General features: G+C 50.5%; 2 protein-coding genes across 3 annotated transcripts in view; both read left to right on the forward strand.

The window, feature by feature from the left end:
* The window catches only part of Cep104 (centrosomal protein 104), a 32,767-nt gene extending 28,361 nt beyond the window's left edge, over positions 1-4,406 (forward strand). The window contains exons 18-20 of the mRNA XM_059255931.1: positions 1,374-1,464; positions 2,302-2,382; positions 3,543-4,406. Coding sequence (XP_059111914.1) covers positions 1,374-1,464; positions 2,302-2,382; positions 3,543-3,616 — 246 coding nt within the window. The 3' untranslated portion in view covers positions 3,617-4,406. The remainder of the gene's footprint in view (positions 1-1,373; positions 1,465-2,301; positions 2,383-3,542) is intronic.
* A 5,790-nt stretch (positions 4,407-10,196) lies between these two features.
* On the forward strand, positions 10,197-20,633 carry Lrrc47 (leucine rich repeat containing 47). Of its 2 annotated transcripts, none has more exons than XM_059255488.1 (7): positions 10,197-10,846; positions 16,454-16,906; positions 18,030-18,146; positions 18,902-19,017; positions 19,445-19,547; positions 20,016-20,105; positions 20,214-20,633. In XM_059255488.1, exons 1-7 carry the CDS (start codon positions 10,232-10,234, stop codon positions 20,457-20,459), a joined length of 1,740 nt encoding a protein of 579 aa, XP_059111471.1. In that variant the 5' UTR covers positions 10,197-10,231; the 3' UTR covers positions 20,460-20,633. The 2 variants fall into 2 exon arrangements, with proteins under 2 accessions (XP_059111471.1, XP_059111472.1); XM_059255489.1 differs by having other exon boundaries at positions 16,454-16,573.
* The last annotated feature ends 1,785 nt before the right edge of the window (positions 20,634-22,418 follow it).

A 22,418-nucleotide genomic window follows, 5' to 3' on the forward strand; every position in this document is an offset into this window, starting at 1 on the left:
GGACAACAAGGGCCCCTTCGCCTAGTCTCCTGAGACTTTGGAGCTGACTCATACATGGCCTTAGGTAGCATCCTCCTATCTGGAACATTCTGCCCAGACCAAGAATCAGCTGTCCTGCTAAGGGTGTGGCCCTCTCAGTAGGCCTCAGTGCTCAGCTCAGGGGAAGACCACTGCTGCCAAGCCACAGTGGACAGAGCTGGGACACTTACATGTCACAACCTGCCAGTGCACACTACTGTCTCCCATCCACACCCAGCCAGTGCTCCTTTCTCACCTTGTCTTCCTGGAATCCCAGCATGCCCCAACCCCAGTTCTGTAGCCTCACCAACCTCAAAGGCCCTTAGGACATGAAATTAGTGTGTCTACCCTAGGACAGCTCGAACAACACTGGAGGCGGTGGGTCCAGTCCCCTGGGGTCTGACCAGAGTCGATGTTCTGTTAGAGCCCAGGGCACTGGGTAACCAGAGTCAGGTTCTGTTCTGGAGCCCAGGGCATAGTTCCACCAGCCTGGACACCTGCTGAAGACATGCCTGGGTGCATTGTTTTCATTTCACTGGTCTAGGGGCTTGAGTTCTATAGATGGTTTCCCCAAGTCTGTAAATAAGGCATCTTCAAAGAACTGCATACAGACTGAGGCTGCTGTCCTTGTCCCCTACCTTACCCTGTGCCAGGAGGACTTGTTCACACCTGTACATCCACAGACTCTGCCTTCCACTGCTCATTTGTAATTTAGGAACCTTCATTTTAAATCACTGTCTTTACTGACCCACTCCCAACCTCCCATGGTCATCTCTCTCTTCCCATTGCTCTGCTGGTGTCTGTCTTGAGCAGTACTGAACCAGTCAGCAGCTTCCTCCTTTCTCCCCTCTGTGCCCACCATCTGCCATTCACTAATACCCTCTCTCTGTCAGCAGCTGTATGCTGTTACTTGCTTTCCCTGTTCTGGCTGTCTGTGCTATACAACACACACCCTACTTAGCCCTGTATGACAACATCCATTTACCACTCATGGTTCCCCTGATTCAGGGCCTGGGCAGGCGGACCTCCTGGGCTGCCATGGAGCTACTAGCTAACCTACATGTTCACCTGCAGCTCATCAGGGGAAGGGCCCACTGCCTAGTGCTTCCTAGCCGCCAGCAGAAATAAGTCCTCATGGCCACAGGGCTCAGGTTCCACTCATCCAGGGTGGAATGTGAAATGCATACTCACCAGCCTATGAAACTCAGGTGCTAAGGCCAAAGAAGGGCAGGGAGCCAAGCCTCTCACTGGTTAGCACCTCGTTCTCGTTATGAACAGTGAGTTGTCTACTCTGGTAGCACCCCAGGTCCCTTGGAGCCACCAGGCTAACATGCTGAGCCTCCTCCTTGTTGCAGGCATGGAAGGCGCATCTGATGGGCCCTACCGGCTGCACAATGAACCTGCGTAGGACACACATTCTCTACAAGGCCACAGCCCCACAACAAGGTGAGGTATAAACCACATGTGGGGCTCCTGTGTTCTGCTATAGCTTAGGCAAAATGCATCCTGAGCTTCCTGTCCATGTGCAGCTGACCTGCTAACCCCATTCTCCAAGTGCAGGCACTGGCTGCTCCTCACAAATGCCTCCTGGCAGCTCACTGGGGGCTGGTAAGGCCCACCACAGCTGCTGCACCTTGGCTCTTTCTATATGACTCACTCTGAAGGATTTAGAAACATGATGTTAACTACACTCACAGAGAAAGCCACTGCCTTCTTTACATCCCACCATCTAAGGCATTCCATTTCAAATTTAAGACAGCCTCTCAGGAAACATCTTTTGCTAAGAGATGCCTCCAAGGCAAAAGACCTTTGGATATAGTGACACCATGTGATAAAACAGTGACCTGTCCTGGGGTTGTAGCTCAGTGTTTCAGTACTTATATACAAGGAAGGCCCTCCATTCCCCTCCTGGCTCACTGGAAAACAGTGGCCCATGTTCCTGCTCAGGCTGCACAAGGTGCAATGCCCAGGGCTCACATGGCAAGATCTCCTCTTCACCCAGCCTCTTAGAAGTAAGTGGGCACAGGTCCGTGGCTCCTTGTCAAATTCACTCAGCCACATTCACTGTGGCTGCTGACATAGGTCTGGAGTTAGGTCATTGAACTGGTGGCCTTCTGTGCCTCGCATTCTTTGTCTTCCTCTCCCACTGCCATGTGGGTATCTTGTCCCAGTATGGGTTCTCCCAGCAATCCTCACGGTCACTGTGGAGTCTGCAGCCCACCTGTGGGTAAGAGTTCCTCTTTTCATGTGGTTCTGTGTCCTGTGCATCTGTCTCCACTGCAGGGAAGGGCCCAGCAGCATCGAAGTCAGGAACCTCAGGACCCAAGGTTGGAAGCAAGATACCCACCCCAAAGGGGGGCCTGAGTAAGAGCTCGAGCAGGACATACACAAGACAGTGACAGTTTCTGTCTCTGCCAGGGCTGTGCCAGTTTCCCCATTCTAAGCCATGTGTGTTGACGTAGTGATGCTGGGCTCGGTACCTGCTGTCCCTGGCCTCTTGTGTCACAGTGTCTGCTCTCACAGGAACAGAGTGTATGGATATGACCAAAGAACCCTTCCCAGTCTAGGTCCCACAGTGCTGGACCCTTTGTCAGTGCCCAGGCACAGAAGTACATCTTGCTCAGGAAACCAGCAGTGCAGCACCCACTTCCCTTACTACTGAGATGTACCTAAACATTGAGCTCACTGGTGTCTGTTGCACATTGTGGACTTTGCACAGGGCTGAGCTCACCTTTGGTGGCCCTAGAGGACAGCAGCAAGCCAGGCCGAGCCTGCTGTGCCATCTCTCATGCGCCTGTCTGCTAGGTTGTCACGCCATATACAGCAACAAGCAATAAAGGAAAGCAAGCAAAAGAGCTGTTCTAAGAACAGGCCCCTCCAACACACTTTGCCCAGTGCTCCTTGTGCACACCTATCCTCATGACCCCACTGACAGCCCTACCTTGATGCCACATGTCAGTGGCTCAGAGTTCTAAGTGGATTTTGGATGATGTCCCCCTGGTTACCCTATTCTCACCTGGCCATAGCTACCCTGTAACCCACAAAGACAAGTCCCGCACACCTTGCTGGCCCAGAGCCTCCAAATGAGTTGTGTTACGTCCCATGATATAAGTGAACCCACTCTCCAAAATCATTCATAATATGTCCCTCACAAGTGCTTCAGTGAACAGTGGCTCAGACCTCAGGAGACACCTGCCAGCATCCTCACCTGCCTTCCTGCCAGGAGCTCTGGTCAGACAAGCATCTGTGGGAAGGACCGAGTCTATCTGGAACTCCTGTCACTGTCGCCACCATGGGATGAAGGGTGGCCCGCTGAGGCCCTGCACTGAGCCTGCTTCCTGAGGTTTTCCTCATGCCCCTTTGACATGTCTAAGATTGAGAAAATTAGTGTTATAAAAATTATGGCATATTTCTTTAAAATTCCCAACCATGTAAAACAAAATCCATAAAAATGTATAGGTGCCTAAGCAGCGAGCATGCTGGGTAGTTAATCCCATGAACTCACCCCTGCTTTTGGCAAACAGCTCCTACTGTGCTTGGCCCAGAGCATCAAATGGAACAGCGTTTGTTGAGAGGAGAATCCCGTCAAAGGCCTTGAGTGTGGAGAGAGCACGAAATGACTGAGAAAGCCAAGCACAGGTACCATAGGGTAACAAGGAGGTCCTTCGGGTCAGACGCTGGCCATTGTCTTCTAGCCCATCTCAAAGTATGGACAGCAATGGAAAGTTAACCTCAGAACTTAAGAAACGGATACCTGTAATGCTTTCTGTCTGTTGTAACCTTAAGCTATTTGTAAAAATCCTTCCTTCTTAGCCGAGCACAGTGGCTCACAGCTGAACTGGCGCTTGGGAAGCCAGAGTCAGAAGCTCACCACAAGTTCAAGGGAAGCCTGGCTCCAGAATGAGGCTCTGGCTCAAAATTAAACAGAACAGAAAAGAATCCTTTGTTTTTAGCTCCCACGTTTGCCTGTTACAGAATCATGAGTTTCTGCAGAGGTGACTGGCGGTATTGGCAGCCACAAAGCTCCACACCACTGTGCTTAATTCAGGGAAGGAGCTAATAACCCCACCATTGATAATATCAAAATGTGGAACACTTCTCACGCTTCACATATGATATGTTGTGGATATTTAATATTTATTTATATTATTTTCATAAAAGATTCTATTAAATCTAATTTAAAGGAATTATGTCATCTGATACTAGAATACAAATGTAAATACCTTTAATGAAAATTTGCAACTTTTTAATGTTTTAACATAGTTTTTCTATTTGTCTTTCTTTCAGGTACCAGAATTACAAAATAATATATTTTTATTGCTATTGTTTTAGGGTTTATGTGCTAATTTGCCTTGAGTACATTAATACAGTAAAAAGATCATTCAGTGTTTTGTCACTTTTATCTTGAGATTTTATATACCTATTTCATTTGTTTTTTATTAGATTTATTCCTTTTATGTATGAGTGTTTTGCCTACATGTATGTTGGTGCACCACATGTGTGCCTGGTGCCCATGGAGGTCAGAAAAGGGCAACCAGATCCTCCTCAGCTGGAGTTATGATTATGGTTATGAGCCACCATGTGAGTAGTGGGAATTGAACCCAGGTCCACTCCAAGAACAATAAGTGCTCTTAACCACCAAGCCATCTCTCAGTCCTGTTTTTGTTTCTGAGTCAGGGTCTCACTATGCAGCCCTGGCTTGTTTAGAGCTCATGGTATAGACTAGACTGCCCTTGAACTCAGAGATCCACACATCTCTGCCTCCCAAGTGCTGGGATTAAAGGCAAGCACCACTATGCCCAACTCAAAGTAGTAATTAAAGAGCAAGCAACTATAGGGTTGGAGATGTAGCTCAGCTGGTAGTGTGTTTCCCCAGTGTACACAAGGCCCGAGGATGGATCTCCCAGCATTTGAGAATTAGAAGCAGGGGATCCCAAGTTCAAGGTCATCATTTGGCTACATGTGAAGTATAGGCTAGCCTGGGTTACATGCAACCCTACCTGGAAAGGAGGGGAGGGTGTTATAAATCACTCTGAAGTTGGTAGTGAGAGTAGCTCAGCCCTTAATGTTTTGCAGAGAGTCTTGGGAGAGCTGGGTCTCTAAAACACTGTTGAAAATGAGTTATGAGTTTACTATCAACATGCAGAACAAAAAATTCACTCTGTGGAACAACTTCACAGAGTTCTGGGGTTTCTCCAGCTGCTGAGGAAGGGGTGCACTTCACAGTCCTATCAGAATTAGTTAGTTCCTACCAAGAAGTTGGAAAATGCTAAGCTGTTGGCAGAACCGAGAATTCACCCTGTAGAATGACTTCTCAAGAAGAGGCAGACTGACCCATGCTGCATTTATTCTGCAGGCCTAGAATACAAACAAACACAGATAAACTTAAGGCATCATTTTAAAGGGGGTGGGTTGGTTGGTTGGTTGGTTGGTTTAAAAGGTCTCATCATAGCCTAGGCTGACCTCAAACTCACAATGTAGCTGAGGGTGACCTTGAACTTCTGATCCTCCTGCCTCCCCTTCTCCATGCTGGCATTACAAGTCTGTGCTACCGTGTCCACAGCAAGGATCCCCAACTGCACATGTTAAGAACCTAGTGGTAGGCAACACCCTCACCTGTTTTGAATGAGGTTCCTGGGCCCCTTCCATGAGTCCATAAGAGCTACCTCTATGGTCAGACTGTGGTGAAAGGGCCGTGGTCTTCAAGGATGGGGCTCTCCCAAGCCACTGAAAAGGTCTGTCTGTCTAGGATCACCTGACCTGGCAGTGGGAAAAAGAGGCGCCTGAAGAGAAAAAGACACTAGGCCAGGCTTGAGCTTCTGAAACTCCAAAGCCCACCCCCCAGTGACATACTTCCTCCAATAAGGCCACACTTCTGATGTTACTCCCTGTGAGTCTATGGGGGCCATTTTCTTTTTTCTTTTTTTTTTTTTTTCCTTTTTTTAAAAATTTTTTTTGTGGGCTGGAGAGATGGCTCAGAGGTTAAGAGCACTGACTGCTCTTCCAGAGGTCCTGAGTTCAATTCCCAGCAACCACATGGTGGCTCACAACCATCTGTAATGAGATCTGGTGCCCTCTTCTGGCCTGCAGGCATACATGCAGGCAGAACACTGTATACATAATAAATAAATAAATAAAATCTTTAAAAAAAAAAAAAAAATTTTTTTGTTTAAATTTCTTTTTCATTTTATATACCAACCACAGTACCCCCTCCCATCCCTCTTCCCGCTCCCCGAGACCCCCCCCCAATCCACTCCTCCAAAAGGGTAAGCCCTCCCATGGGTAGTCAACAAAACCTGGTACATTCAGTTGAGGCAAGATCAAACCCCTCCCTGCTGCATCAAGGGTGAGCAGGGCAGCTTACCATAGGTAATGGGCTCCAGAAAGCCAGCTCATGCACCAGGGATAGATCCTGATCCCACTGCCAGGGGTCCCTCAAACAGACCAAGCTACACAACTGTCTCCCACATGCAGAGGGCCTAGTTCAGTCCCATGCAGGCTCCACAGCTGTCAGGCTAGAAGTTGTGAGTTCCTGAGAGCTTGGTTCAGTTGTCTCTGTAGATTTCCCCATCATGATCTTGACCCTCCCCCTACCCCCGCCTAGCTCACATAATCCCTCCTCCCTATCTTCGACTGGACTCCTGGAGCTCAGCCTGGTGCTTGGCTGTGGATCTCTGCATCTGCTTCCATCAGTTACTGGATAAAGGCTCTATGATAATAATTAGGGTAGTCACCATCTGATTACAGAAGGCCAGTTCAGGCATGCTCTCCACTATTGCTAGTAGTCTTAGCCAGTTCCTGGGAATTTTCCTGGCACCAGGTTTCTCACTAAATCCATAATGGCTCCCTCTATAAAGATATCTCTTTCATTGCTCTCCTGTGGTGATAATTTGTTGTACTCTAATAAAGCTTACCTGAAGATCAGAGGACAGAACTAGCCACAGAATTAGCCATAGAGGTCAGGCAGTGGTGGCACACACCTTTAATCCTAGCACTCAGGAGACAAAGATCCAGATTCCTCTGGATCTCTGTGAGTTCAAGGCCACCCTGGACTACACAAGATTAATCCAGTCTAAAGAAACAGAACCAGGCAGTGGTGACACCTTTAATCCCAGCACTTGAGATCTCATGCCTTCACTACCAGTATTTGGGAAGCACACACACCATTAATCCCAGCACTCAGAAGGTTGAGACAGGAAGTGATATGGCTGGGTGGAAAAAGGCATATAAGGTGAGAGGAGACAGGAACTGAGGCCCTTTTGCTGAGGACTCAGGCATTCAGTCTGAGGATTCATAGAAACAGGATCTTCTCTTTTTGGCTGAGGAGATGGCGAGGTGAGAAGTGGCTGTGGCTTGTTTCCTCTGATCTTTCAGCATTTACCCCAATATCTAGCTCCAGGTATTTATTATAAGACCATCTAGGATTCGTGCAACACTCTCCCACTCTGTCCCTTCCCCAGCTCAAACATCCTGTTCTTTGGGGGCCATTTCACTCAAACCGACACAGCCTCTTTCCCCACTGCCAGGTCAGGTGATCCTAGACAGACCTTCTTAGTGGCCTGGGAGAGCCCCATCCTTGAAGACCACGGCCCTTTCACCACAGTCTGACCATAGAGGTAGCTCTTATGGACTCATGGAAGGGGCCCAGGAACCTCATTCAAAACAGGTGAGGGTGTTGCCCACCACTAGGCTCTTAATCCCAGGGTCTGATCCTCCTGCCTCCCCTTCTCCATACTGACATTACAAGCCTGTGCTACCGTGTCCACAGCTGCACATGTTGGGTCGTGGGTTTGTGCCCCACGTTGGGTGCCAGATATAGTGAAAAATCCAAGGGAGTCTGTTTAAGGGGTATAATCAATTTATCAGGACATACATTGGAAAAGACAACTCATTAAACAGAATAGGCAAATCATCACAGGGTCCCAGAAGGCTGAGGTCCTGTCCCACACTGTTCTGCCAATCCAATTCTGTACCATCCAAGCCCATGAAGGAGAGAAGAGAGTACTGTACATGCCTCTCAGGTCTTAATGGTAGCCCTGAGGCCACACCCCAGGGGCTGGTACTTCAAGTTCATTGGTGGAAAGGTAACCACTACAGGTTTCAGAGGAGAAGAATATTAATATGTGGCCTAAAGACTGTTATTGTGATATTTTTGTGAAGAATGTATCTGCTTTCAGTCCTTGTCTAAAATCTGGCCAAGGTTAAATTGAAGAATTTTGGTAATTGTGTTGGCAGAGAAGATTTCAAAACAGCCTAGTGTTGACTGTGTCTTGTAGTCTTATTCAGATCTATAATGAAAAGGAGCAAGCTGAGCAAGGAAAAAATACTAAATGTATAATTTGAGGAGAAAGGGGGTACCCAGGGAGTATAAACAGTTTAAAGAAAAGACTCATGCTAAGTGCAATAAAAGGAGTGGTGATCTCAAGAAAGACCACACCCAGCTAAGCTTCCAACTTATGAAAGGGAATTGAAGAAAAGCTTAGGGCCAGGTGTAGTGGCCCATGCCTTTAATCCCAACACTCAGAAGGTAGAGGCTGACAGTTCGAAGCTGGCCTGGTCTATACAACTGGTTTCAGGACAGCCAAGTTTAAGCAGTGAAGGAAACCATCGGTAACAGAAAACTGGTGAAAATGTATTTGAATGAGGTAACTGTGTACTGCCCCAGCAAGCAGCAGAACTTGGAGGCATCAGCCAGTGGTTCTAAATTTAAAGTCCAGGATAGAAGAGATGGGTTATGGAATCTACCTCTGCAACTAAGGAAAGCCCCTGAGGCCAGGCATGTGTCAAGGGTGCCCCTACATGGAGGCCTTTGTGTGAAGCTGTGAAGGTGAAGCCTGGATTGCCTTGGAGACCCCAAGATGTTGGAGATGCCAGAGTCATGGGATACCTGCCGAGTAGAGCTGCTAACAGGGAGTGGAAACAGCCTAAGAGAAAGAAGTGTTACAGTCAACAGAGCTGAAAGGAGTTGGAGATAGCACTTTGACATCAGACACGGAGATGCAGAATTTTTGGTTTTCAGATTTGCTTTGGTCCAGTATTTTCTCACTGTGCTCCCTTTCCTGTTTTGGAATGGCAATATATATCCTGTGCCAGTGTATGTTGGAAGTATGTGATCTGGTTTTTTATTGATTTTACAGGGTTTACAGGTAAGAGATTGCTTTGTGTCTCAGAAGAGACTTTGAACTTGGGCCTTTAAAACAGTGTAGAGACTATTATAGACTATGGGGACTTTTGAAGTTGGACTCAATGCATTTTGCATTATGACATGGCTACAAGCCTATGGGGGCAGAGTTTTGTTCTAGCCTATTATTTCTGACCACTAGGTCTCACCCTGGAGCATTAATTACTACCTATGGAAATTTGACAGCTTCCCCCTCGAAGGAAGACAGAACAACTTCAACTTCTTGGACCACCTTGCAGGACCAGAACATAAATAAAGATGGCTAGGTCATACATTGGCCCAAGACTGCTCCCTCCCACCAGTACTGGGGATTGAACCTTGGGCTGGCATATGTTCCTAACAACTGGGCTGCCTCTTGTTGCCTGTCCCAGTTCTTCCTCTACTTAAACCTAAGGCACATGTCAGTACCCTGAAGACAGGCTATGGGGTTCACTGGAGTCCTTTATCTTTTCCTCATTCCAGTATGCCATACTGACTAAATCTATTCTCGTTGCCTGTCTTCTTTTATTATTTTTGAGATGTGGCCTCATGTCGCCCGACTGACCTCAAACGTGCTATAATACTGAGGGTGACACCAAACCCCTAATCCTCCTCCCACCACCTGCTGAGTGCTGGGATGGCAGGTGTGCACCACCACGGTCCTCAAACGTGCTATAATGCTGAGGGTGACATTGAACCCCTAATCCTCCTTCCTCCACCTGCTGAGTGCTGGGATGGCAGGTGTGCACCACCACGCACCGTTTAAGCAGTGCTGGGAGTCAAACCGAGGGCTTCATGCGCGACAGACGAGCGCTCTACTAATTAAGCTACATCCCCAGTACAATTGTGTCCTTAGCTGGAATTTGGGTGTTGGGGAAGGAGGCCACCCTAGCCTTAGGATTCCCGGACTACCCGCACCCACACTAGACAGCCCCAGGGAGGCTTACAAGTGGCCGGCCCCGCCCGCCCCTCCCACACGTGCTCTCTGCGGTCATTTCCGGCTCCCGCAGGAAGTAAGGCACCGCACTCCGGAAGCGGCGCGCGGACGGTGTGATGGCGGCGGCGGCCGTATCCGAGGCCTGGCCGGAGCTGGAGCTGGCGGAGCGCGAGCGGCGTCGCGAGCTGCTGCTGACCGGGCCAGGGCTGGAGGAGCGGGTGAAGGCGGCCGGGGGACGGCTGCCGCCGCGGCTCTTCACGCTGCCGCTGCTGCACTACCTGGAGGTGAGCGGCTGCGGCAGCCTGCGTGCGCCGGGGCCCGGCCTGGCTCAGGGCCTGCCGCAGCTGCACAGCCTGGTGCTGCGGCGCAACGCTCTGGGGCCCGGCCTGAACCCGGAGCTGGGGCCGCTGCCCGCGCTGCGCGTGCTCGACCTATCGGGCAACGCGCTGGAGGCGCTGCCGCCGGGCGAGGGCCTGGGCCCCGCCGAGCCTCCCGGGCTGCCTCAGCTGCAGAGCCTCAACCTCAGTGGCAACCGCCTGCGCGAGCTGCCCGCCGACCTGGCGCGCTGCGCCCCTCGCCTGCAGAGCCTCAACCTCACCGGCAACTGCCTGGATGCCTTCCCCGCCGAGTTCTTCCGACCAGGAGCTCTGCCCCTGCTCAGTGAGCTTGCGGCTGCCGACAACTGCCTGCGGGAGCTCAGTCCTGACATCGCGCACCTGGCTTCGCTCAAGGTCAGATGGGGCCCAAGGGGTGGGGAACGCATCCCTCCTTGGAGGATGCCTTTGCCTCTGCAGCCAGTCTATCCCAGATCGCTTCTCAGACCCTCGTGCTCAGGGGTCTCTGGACGTGTGACAGTTTTAAAGTTGTTTTCAAACTGGGTCTTCTTATGTGGGAAGAAGTACAAGAGCAGGGAGCCAGGTCTAGTTCTTTTATGTGTAATTGTAACTGATCGGGTTTCCAAATGGCGGTGCATCCAGAGAAGGCACAAAAACGTGAGAGAACTGGAATTGGCGTTGTACGACGGATTGAGGTCTGTACAGTATTCACCCTAACAACAGCCTTGAGAGGTCAGTCCGGGTCGGGGCTTCCGTTTCATAGAAAGCTGAAGTGCTTACCCAAAGCCAACTCTAGGTGTCTAGAGTTTTTCCGCAGGACTGCTTTGTGTAGGTGACTGGTTTCTTGTACTTTTGTGGACCCAGGCTCCCTCCAATGCTTGATGCCCATCAGGTTCTCATTAAGTCTGTTGAGTGAGGGATGGGAAGACAGAAGATGCAGAGCCACAGCCAGACCTAAGCCCAGTCTGGGCTCTTCACAGTTCCCCCCTCTATGTACATCCTTGGCAGGGCAAGCCTGTATCTTCTCCTGCTTCTCATCCTTGAGTTTATGCAGACCTTTCCTAGTGAAGGTATATCGACATAGCAGATGGATTTGCAAGGAAATTTGCTCTTGAGAAATCGAGCTCACTTTGCAGTTATTCCTGTATGTCTAGTTAAAGACTTAGCTAATAATATGTTCTCTCTCTCTCTCTTTCTCTCTCTGTCTCTGTGTGTGTGTGTGTGTGTGTGTGTGTGTGTGTGTGTGTGTGCGTGTATGAGAAATGGACCAGCTACTCTGCAGAATACCAGTTTTTTTTGGCATCTCCTGGAGGAGGCTGTGGGATGTGACTCCCTGAGGTGCCTTGGACCTCTAGGTCATAGGCATCCCTATGGCTTAGGTGGGATACAAGCTGCACACTATGCCTTCCTATGTAGTAGATTGTAAACAGAGACTTTTCTCTGTCCCGCCCCATAGCTGGAGACTTATATTAATTATAATATAATTATATTCACTCAGAGGCTTATATTAATTATAAATGCTTGGCCAGTAGCTCAGGCTTATTACTAATTAGCCCTTACATTTAAGTTAACCCATTTCTGTTGATCTATGTGTCACCATGTGGCCTGTGGCTTACCTGTGTTCTAATACATCTTGCTCCTTTGGGGGCGACTGATATCTGCCCTGACTTCACCCTTCTTCATCTGTCTTCAGATGATAGTCCCACCTAACCTTATTCTGCCTCACCATCGGCCAAGCAGCTTTATTTATCAACCAATGGGAAAACACATTCACAGTGTGCAGAAAGACCATTCCACAGCAGTAGATGTTTTGGTTTTCCAGGAGGACTGATGATTGCTACAACATGGCGCCTCTCTTTGTATCAACCACTGGCCTGCGTAGGCTCCACCAATTGCTTCAGCTGCCTTTGCTACCAGTCACCGGTTGCTGTTCGGCTACCACTGGGCTGAGCTGAGCTGACTGCCTGTTGTCTACATGTCATCCATCTTCTTGGAACCCCTCTCTCTTCACCTGGCAACTCAAAGCAGAGTTGTCAGGCTTCAAGGCTTAGCCTCTTGGCACTAAACCACATTCCACTGGTTAGGAAAGCAAAGCCCAGTACGGGCAAGGATGTGGACACAGAAAGCCTGCTTGATTAGGCCCAGGACAATGGCACTAGGGCCTCTGCGTATCTCCTCACTTCCAGAAAAGAGAATCAAATGCAGGTGCCTTGGCCATGGCCCCACACCAGCTTGAGGGGCTACCAACAGGACCACAAAGCCATATAGTTCCTCAGCCCTAATGGAGAACGGTAGGAACACTCTTTGAGTCTGCTGTTTAGGCATCTGGGGCAAGGAATGCAAGGAGCAGCTGGCCTTCCTCTGCTGTCCTTTGCCTCGTTGACTATGCTTATTAGGGTGTGGACTCATGCTCTGCCTTAGACCTGTGTGGCTTGGTTTCCCTTTGGGGGAGACCTGTGAACCTAGAGTAATATCCATTCTCTTCTTCTGGGGTTCTGTGGCCTCTTAGGAATCATGCCAGGGCTGTGATAAGCCAGGGAGGATTATGTGACATCACTCCAGCCTATTTCTGTAGTGTCTGTCAGCCAGACCTGCGCTGCTCTCCTGTTGGAACCCACTAGGTTTCCTAGTGGCTGTACCCAGAAGGATTGCATAAGAGGTTGATTGGACCATGGGCCTGAGTACCAGGTGTTTGGAAGGCTCTACACCTGGCTGTAACTAGCAAGGGGGAGGTCTTTTGCCCCCCCTTGGCATCGTTATAAATAGCCCTTTAGAATAAAGTTCTGGGCCAGTGGATAAGGATCCAGGCCCACCCGAGGCTATCCTGCATTTTTCTCTGTTTCTCTTCCCTCTTTATTTCTATCTAAGTTTCTTAACTCTCATTCCTCAGGAGTCCCTGGGGTAAATAAATGTGGGAACTGGTCTCCCACACTCTCCAGTTGAGAGTGTTGAAGTAGACAGAACAGCACCTTAGTCATCAAAGACATCCCCAGGGAGATTCTTCTTGGCTAAGGATTGGTCCCTCCCTGGAGCTCACACAGGGAACAGACAGCTGTCTCTGACAGGAGAATCTGGGGTAAACAGATCCTTCCCAGTCTTTGAATCTCATTGTTGTCAGAAGTAGCCAGATTCACCTGGAGGACCTAGTAAGTCCAGATTCGTCCAGAACCCATTGCCATGTTGTGGTTTCTGAGATTGAGGTGGTCCCTTGTGTGTCTCCCACAGACACCATCTCACATCGCCCTCACCACTATGTTCTGATCCCTTTCCTAGCAGGTGTCTAATGCAGAGGTGGCCCTGGATGTCACTGTACTGGGTAGGGTTTGTGTTCCTGGGGATGCTCTGGTGTCAGAAGTTCAGCACATCCTGCAAGGCATCCAGATGCCCCAAGCACAACCACTCACAGCTTCCCCTGGGCACTGGGAGCACATCTACCCTTCGTCAGCCTTCTATTGTTACTTTCCACACAGGAGCCCCAGATGCTTCCCATCACAGCTGGCACCCGGGCTCCACCCCCATGACAAGGCCTCTCTCCAGGCACTGATAGCTGGCTGAACATGAGCGAGCATCGCCTTTCTCACAAGGACGCTTCGCCCTGTGGCTCTGTGCGGCAGGACCGTCTGCCTCTCTCTGACTTACTCTTTTTTGCCTCTGTCCTGTCCTTGTCAGGTGGTGTCCCTGAAAGATGCCCCTCCTCTAATGGCTGATTCTGAGGCGGTGCTGGACACTCAGCCCTACCACTGTCCCCCGTCTGCTTCTTGCTTTCCCAGGTCTTCAGTAAATTGCATTTCAACAGTGGAAGCAGAAACATCTCATTCAACCCAGTGTTTGAGAAGTGCGTTGTCATCCCAGTGTGGTTTGGGCATTTCCACAAAATGTCCACGCACGCCCACAGGGCTGCAGACAGACTGCTGCAAACTGACAGTCAAATAAGGCCTGCACCCAGTCTCCCAGGCTTCCAGGGGCCCAGTTCCTCTGGGCTAGTGACCCCACAGGGTTGGGAGGAAGGTACAGGCTTTGGCAGTCTGGCTCAGACCCAGCACTTGGCTCCTGATCGTGTCATAGTGGTCCTCAGAGTAGTTCCTGGGGAACCAGCTAGGTCCTGAGGGTACACTCTGCCTCCAGTGGGGAGAGACGCCGAATATAGATCTGAAATGCCCCAAACTCATCTGAGTGCTGACATGACTGCACTGTGGAACATGCCAGCCAACATTCATGAGCTTGCTTCAGGCAAAGCAGCTGAGCCGTGTGCTTGACCCTGGGTTCCTTCCTGAGATACCTCATTACGTTCACACAAATACCCACATCTAAGAAATTAAAGCTACTGGCTCTAAGTGTGTTGGTGCAGGAGCACTGTACTCAGAGGCTCTTCCTAGACACAGCCAGCAATACTGCTCATGGTGACTCTCTTGCAGGGGTGCACAGGCCAGCCTTGCGTTTATACCCAGCAGGCCTTGCTGTTGTCAGCCTCTCCCTTCTCACTGGCCCCTGTCACTATTTTTTCATGCTTTTCTCCTCTGGCTTTTATAGCTGTCACCTGCCTCGTGAGTTTCTGCTGAACCTTGGTGGTATGTCTGAAGCCCCTTTGTGCCGTGTCTTCCCACCACAAGCAGCCTGGTGGCTTGAGCCAAGCAGATTCCTTCTCACTTGCTTCTTCCTAAGTTGAGGCTGAGAAGTTCCACCATCCAGATCAGAAGGTGTTTCTGTGGCAGTCCCTGCCCTGTGCTGTTGTCTTCCTGTGTCCATGCCCCATGCTCCTAGGACTCAGCTGCCAGACTACGTCTGAGTGCTTGCTGCAAGGCACCTGCATGGCTCTAGTTTCTGAGTGCAGAGGTGAGGTGTCACACCGTGGTGGCTGTAGACCTCGCCCAGGCTCTTCTGAAAAGATGCTTGATGTGAGAGCCAAGAACAAGGCAGAGAAGTGTTTATGTATGATTCTCAAAACTGCTTCCAAGGCAGGCGTGCAGCACAAGGCACTTGTCGGCAAAGCAGCTCAGACAGATGGCTCTTCGTTGCCTGTGGTAAAACACTGTCCTCTGGACAGAGCAGCCAACATCCTCATCAGAGCAGCTGCGTGCAAGAGACCAGATCAGGCTTACTGACTGTTGATGTCCCTCATAGAAGGAGGAGGGTTGTTGGAACTATCTCAGTCCTTCCCAGACACTTGTATGTAATTCTGCTCCAAGTGCATGTGACCTTGTGACCTGGGGAGGTGTGTAGATGCTCCATCTATTCATCCATGCTATGATGAGATTTTCCAGTGGCATGGCCGCTTTGAGGTCACTCACGTTCCTATAAGTAACTCTTACCCATGTTCTATAAGAAAGCTCATTAAAAATCGTTGGTTCCCCAAAGTGGACACTGTTGCTCTAAGGCAGGGCAGGCATTTGTTTATGTCTCCCTAGAGAAGAAATTTTTGACACCCAGCCTGCCGTTGAGTGCATCCCCTCCCCCAACCAAAATGATTTTGTGGAGGCTGAAGGGCTGCACACTCTTCCCACAGTGTTCAAAACTGCAGCATTTGTGTGTCAGTAGACTAGCAACAGGAAGTTCTTTTCCATGGACCACTGGGCTTTGTGTGTACAGATGGCATGGACACCATGGCCCTCCTGCCTTTCTCCAGCCCACCCTCGTGAAAGAGAACAGTGGTGAGGCAGTGTTCCACTAGTGATGTCAGACTTGGTGTGTGTGTGGGGGGCGGGTTTGCTGGTGTTTATTTTTGTTCATTAAATTCAGGAAATAGGGGATGCCATTTGAGGAGCCTGTTTCAGATTGGAAGGAGTTCTGGTCTGTCCCCTAGCCTGCTGACAGACCTGAGTGTTTGCTATGGTTGTCGCAGGCCGGATGCATTGAGTTGGCCAGCCTCTGCATTGGGGGCAGTTATGGGCTTGCAGGTACCTCATGGGGTAGCCTGGCTGTGGCTCCTGGGCCTGGACCACAGTAGAGCTTGTTGTCCACCTGCCCAGACCTGGGCATCCAGCTCTTTTCTCCTTTTCACTCCAGACACTGGACCTCTCCAACAACCAGCTGACCGAGATCCCTGCTGAGCTGGCAGACTGCCCCAAGCTCAAAGAGATCAACTTCCGAGGGAACAAGCTTCGAGACAAGCGCCTGGAGAAGATGGTGGGTGGCTGCCAGACCAAATCCATCCTAGAGTACCTGCGTGCTCGTGGCCGTGGCTGTCGGAGCAAGGGCCGGCCAGAGGGCTCTGAGAAGGAGGACAGGAAGAAGAGGCGGGAGCGGAAGCAGCGTCGGGAGAGCGGGGAGGGCGAGGAGGAGGTAGCCGACTCAGCCAGGCTGATGCTCAAGGTCTTGCACGTCTCTGAGAACCCCACACCCCTGACAGTCAGGGTAAGCCCGGAGGTCAGGGACGTGCGCCCATACATCGTGGGAGCTGTCGTGAGAGGCATGGACCTGCAGCCAGGAAATGCACTCCGGCGCTTTCTCAACTCCCAGGTGGGCACTCAGTAGGTAGACTTGGGGGACTGCATGCTGGAGGTGGATACATGGCAGACAGACTTGGCTGCATGTTGGGGTGGGCATGCATGCAGCAGGCAGATTCGGGAGTCTGTATGCTGGGTATGGAGGCTGCATGCTGGGTATACCACTGGGGCCAGCAGTCAGGTCAGGAACAAGAGGTGCAAGGTGGTGTCCATGCCTTAGTTTCCGTGGTTCAGGGTGTGGAAGGCAGGTCCTTGGTATACAGAGCACACCCGTGTCAAGGATCTGCTGGGCCTGGGCTATTGGTTTCTCCACACAGCTTTCACATGTTGCCCTACTTCAGACATGAATTTATTGATGATGTTTGATACTAGTGGGAAATTTCTGATTTCTGCAATAAAATGCACAGTCTATTTTATATGAGACCATGTTAAAATTGTCTCTTCTTGCCAAGCATGGTAGCACACACTTTTAATCCCAGCAGAGGCAGACAGATCTCTGTGAGTTCGAGGCCATTCTAGTCTACATAGCAAGTTCCAGACCAACCAAGACTACACAGTGAGGTCCTATCTCAAAAATAAATAAATAAAATAGATTAATTAATAATAAATAAATGGATAATAGTAATAAGTAAAATTGTCCTTTCTCAGCAGCACATTCTCATGGGAGTTCCTGGGTCCGGCTGACTGGACCACTCCCTAAGGTTCCCTCTGGCACCTGTCTCCCTGTGAAATGAAAAGCGTATCTTTGCCTTTTGGGCCTAGCAGAGACAGGTACAGCCTTGTATAAGCAAGGCCAGAGTTGTTGTCTGAGACTTCCCTCAGCAGCTCAGGGAGGAAGCCAGTAGTTTCCCCCTTCCCCAGCCATTCCCAGCCTAGCAGCAGACCTGCAGTCTGTCTTATAGATGGGAGTAATAGATTGAGATGAAAGTTCTTCAAACTCTGAAGTGCCATGTTCTAGAATTTAAGAGAAAGGCTGCTGGTGACCAGATAAATACATAGTTGGGAGACAGGGAGGTGCCACTTTGTAGTGGTGAGCGTGCAGGCTAGGAGGGTACTGCAGGCAGTGCACTGGCTTTGATGTGGGTGTCCCTGGACAGCAGGGACTCTGAGGCCCTTTACTGTGCTCTCATCTGTAGACAAAGCTCCATGATGACCTCTGTGAGAAGAGGACAGCAGCCACCATTGCCACCCACGACCTCCAGGCAGTGCGCGGGCCCCTACTGTATGCAGCCCGGCCACCCGAGGACCTCAAGGTGCCAACTGCTCTGCCCTTTCTGTCTACACTTGTGCTTTTCCTTGGGAGACTCACAGGCTGGGGGTTGGGTCTGGGAAGCAAGTGCATAAGCAACATGGTTTCTGCCTTCACTCTGGGACCCAGTGCATAGCTGTTCAAATGCCCATCGTAAGGGAGGCCTTTGGAAGGTGCTTCCTGTGCTTATCAACTTTTATTGAGACAGGGTCTCACTCTGTAGCCTTGTCTGGCCTGGAACTTTCTGTGTAGAGAAGACTGGCCTTGAACGTACAGAGATCTACCTGCCTCTGCACTAAGTGCTGGGATTAAAGGCGTGTACCACCATGCCTAGGTAGCTAACCAACTTTAACCAAAGATTTTGGTTTATGTCCCACTTAACAGAATCACCAGGTTGCTGCTCTGGGCTATGATTTCCAAGCTTGGATTTGGCATAGAGACCCAGGGGAAGGGACTTGGGTGCCGGGCTCAGGCGACTGATTCCTATCTCTCCATTGGCCTTCTAAGCAGTCACATGTTTTTAGAAACACAGATGTTTATGAGCTTAGAGCTTTTGAGTGTTGTACACCTCCACTCCAGAGGGGTCTCTGGAAATGCAGCCAGACAGTGTGTTACATGTGATGGGCCTCAGTCTCTTGCTTCCAGATTTGGAAACTTGACCACCCACTTCCCGGCTAGAGATTAAGGTAGAGAGAGGTGTACAGCATCTCTCATGCTCATAGGTGGCCTCAGTAGCACAGTGAGCTTCTGCTCCTACAGATCGTGCCCTTGGGGCGGAGAGAAGCCAAGGCCAAGGAGCTGGTGAAGCAGCTGCAGCTGGAAGCTGAGGAGCAGAGAAAGCAGAAGAAGCGGCAGAGTGTCTCAGGGCTGCACAGGTCAGTAGGCTGGCAGATGCAGGAGGTCTAGGCACACTACCCACAAATCAGTTGTACCTCAGCTCGCCCCTACAGCCACCAGAAGTGCAACATAACCAGAGGGAGAGGGACTGTCCCCAGACTTCCTTCTAAGAGAGAGTAACTACCCCTCCTGAAAGGGCCAGACTCCATTGGGGGAGGGGGGCGTCCTGCTCCAGGCGTGCATCAGGTTCTCAGTAGTGGGGTCTGGTTGTCAGACCTAAGGCCCTCTGTTGAGCTTCACCTCCTGGGTCTCTGGGCAGATGAAGGTGCAGGGTTTGAAGCAGCTCTGGTGTCACATCCACATACTTGGCTTTGATGTTGCTTCTGGTTGTCTGCAGAGCTTAGCCCCCGCTTGGCTTTTCCACTAGCTCACACTGTGCTTGTCACCCGGATGCCTCCCACACAGGTACCTTCACTTACTGGACGGGAAGGAAAACTACCCTTGTCTTGTGGATGCCGAAGGAGATGTGATTTCTTTTCCACCTATCACAAACAGTGAGAAGACGAAGGTAGGCAGTGTCTGAAGTGTGGAATGTCCTCTAGGCTATCCCACCATCTAGTGCCCGCTTGTGAGAGATAGAAAGAAATGCAGCGTAGAGGGCTGGGGCCCTTTGCTCCTCAGCATTGCCCACACCTGGGCCACCCACCCTACAAAGTCACCATTGTGCTGTCCCCCAGTCTTTGCTACAAGTTCTTTGAGACAGGTTTTCATGTAGCCCAGACTGGCCTTTAACTTGATATATAAGCTAAGAATTACCATGAACTTCTGATCCTCCTGTCTCCACTTCCCTAATGCTAGGGTTATAGGTGTGCACCGCCATGTCTGGTTTACGCAGTGCTGGGGACTTAACCCGAGGCTTCATGCACACAAGGCAAGCACTCTGCACCTCCAGCCCTGCGTAACTCTGCCTGTAGATTGTTCTTCTGAATACATCCCAACACCAGTAACCATTCTTTCCTGAAACCCGACTCTTAAGATTAAGAAAACAACATGCAACTTGTTTTTGGAAGTAACGAGTGCCACGAGCCTGCAGCTCTGTAAGGACATCATGGACAGCCTCATTCTGGTGAGTGACCCCAGCCCACGATCCTGTTTGCCGCTCTGTGGGTTACTGCAACCTGGCTTCCTATGTCCCCACTTCTCCTCTTCATTAAAAAGTTATTTTCATTTGCAGAAAATGGCAGAGCTGAGCAAAAGCACTTCAGAAAATAAAGAGGAAGACGCACTCTCGGGTACGGAAGCTGATGCCAGCTGTGGACTTTCTGATCCCAACTTGAATCAAAGAGCTGGGAAGGATGGACAGTGCCCCCTGGTGGTGGAACAGGTCCGAGTGGTGGACCTGGAGGGGAGCTTGAAGGTGGTGTACCCATCCAAGGCTGACCTGACCACCACCCCTCCCTATGTGACTGTGGTTCGCTGACAGTCCAGGCTGCATAACTGGTCCCACTTGTGGCTCCTGTGGGTGGCTGGCTGGCTGTAGATGTCTGTGTGGTTGTTCTTCGTTCCTTTCTCTGGGTATTTTAAGGTGTCTGCTTCTGTCCGGGTGACTGTTATAAAGTGAGTTGTGTCATCATTACAGCACTCATGTGATCTACTGCTCTCGTGGATTATTCAAATAATTGCTGGAAATGTTCTGAATCATGTGGCGAGTAACTGGGGAAAGACACTGAGCTAGGTTTGCCAGTGCAGGTCTGAATTCAGGTTAAATGGCAGGTGTTCTAGTGAACGGTACTTGTTTCTCTACAACATGTTAATGGCTTTTTTTTTTTTTTTTTTAACACCTGTGCAAAGACAGTTGGGAACGTCATGTTGTGATCTTCATCTTTTCAGAGCTTGCTTCCTAGCACAGTGTTGCTGCTCTGCCCCCAGGGCAGCGTCTGCCTCCCACAGCTGTGCCCAGGACTGGAGTGCTGGTCATTGCTGGTGCATCCGCTCCTCGGCCAGAGGCCATGCCCATCTGTCCTGTGTAGTGGGACGGATTTCTGAGAGTGGATGGGCAAGGCTGGTTTGTGGGCTGTTTACCAGTGACGGGAAGGTGTGCCACACACCCGGCCCTACGGCTTCCATCTCAGTGTCGTTGTACACCACCTGTCTCCCTCTGCGTGTGTTAGCTTATGTACCCAGCACACCCCTCCATCCCTGGAGCCAAAGTGATTGGTCCTGAGGACACAGCCAGCTGCAAAAGGGACTTAGTGGCCCTATGCCTTAACATCTGGCTGCAGCAGAGAACCAGGCCCTTCAGCCTTTCTGCCTGATGTCATCTTCTCTTTGGTCTTGGACCTCAAAGGACAATTTGTCTTCTGTTTGTTGTTTGGGGTTTTTGTTTTGAGGCTGTGCAAGAACCTTTCATTGTCAGAACCACTGAAGCTCCAGGTCCCTTATGGCAGTGTCCTGGACAAAGCTGGTAGGTGTTCAAGCTCCATGAGACAGGGAGCTACCTCATGACTGCACAGTCGCCGCTCATAGGTCCCTTTGAGTGACTGTGGCAAGAGCTCAGCTATTCTGTGTGAATTCACCAAACTGTAAGGGTGGAGCTGCCCCATGCCCACCTCCCACCCCCACCAGTTCCTGATGTTCCCTCCAGCACAGCCCATGTGTGAGATTGAAATTTTTTTTGGAACTTTTTACAAATACAAGCAGAATGCCTCTTTGTTCTAATAAAACTAATAAAACCCCTTGGTAGCAACATTTCCTCTGCATCCAGCAGCCTTCCCACTCCCATCTCTAGGGGATAGTGCCACCGTTCTAGTGTAGCAGACGTTCACATGTGAGAACAGCTCAAATCCCCACCTGGTTTTGGACCCTTCTAGGGGGCCCCATGGCCTTATGATCACTTGAAGCAGCTCCCTGCCAAGTACTGGCCAGAAAGCTCCAGGCTGAAGACGCTGGACGGTTGCCAGGGGTGGGCTGGGAGCACCTTAGTTTGGAGTATAGGATGTGGCTAGATGCCCACCCCCTCACTGTCATCCAAGGAGTACAGAAATACCAAGAGAAGCCTACATACTTCCTTTCCTCTCCGCTGGAGCCCCTTGCATGGAACACACTTGATCCTCCCTACTGCACCCCATATCCTGGCCCAGCCATGTCTGCCTTGTCTAGACACACGCCTGCTCCTGCCCCAAGGGCTACCAGGCCAGGGTGCACTGTTCTTGACAAGGGCCACACTAGGCCTTGAAAGGTCCTTCCCTGGAACCTTTCAATGCCTGTCTTGCAGTGGCTCATGGCAGGGGGTGCATTCCACGGTCTTGCCTCAGTTGGGGCCTGTGAGTGTGGGCAGAGGTGTCTTAGAATCGAGGCCTAGATTTCTAGTGCAGAGACCCAGGCCAGTTGGAGCAACTCTACTGCAAACTCCCACGAGGGCCACTGAAGCTCAAGATAA

The sequence above is a fragment of the Peromyscus eremicus genome, chromosome 2 (assembly GCF_949786415.1).
Source record: "Peromyscus eremicus chromosome 2, PerEre_H2_v1, whole genome shotgun sequence".
NCBI classification, from domain to species: Eukaryota; Metazoa; Chordata; class Mammalia; order Rodentia; family Cricetidae; genus Peromyscus; species Peromyscus eremicus.

What these genes read in the sequence shown, in the direction of transcription:
- Lrrc47 (XM_059255488.1), top strand. Translation starts at nt 10,232, where the DNA reads ATGGCGGCGGCGGCCGTATCCGAGGCCTGGCCGGAGCTGGAGCTGGCG. An exon ending in GGCGCTTTCTCAACTCCCAG is followed by an intron (nt 16,907 to 18,029) that starts GTGGGCACTCAG and finishes TCTCATCTGTAG; the next exon opens with ACAAAGCTCCATGATGACCT. An exon ending in CAAACAGTGAGAAGACGAAG is followed by an intron (nt 19,548 to 20,015) that starts GTAGGCAGTGTC and finishes CCGACTCTTAAG; the next exon opens with ATTAAGAAAACAACATGCAA.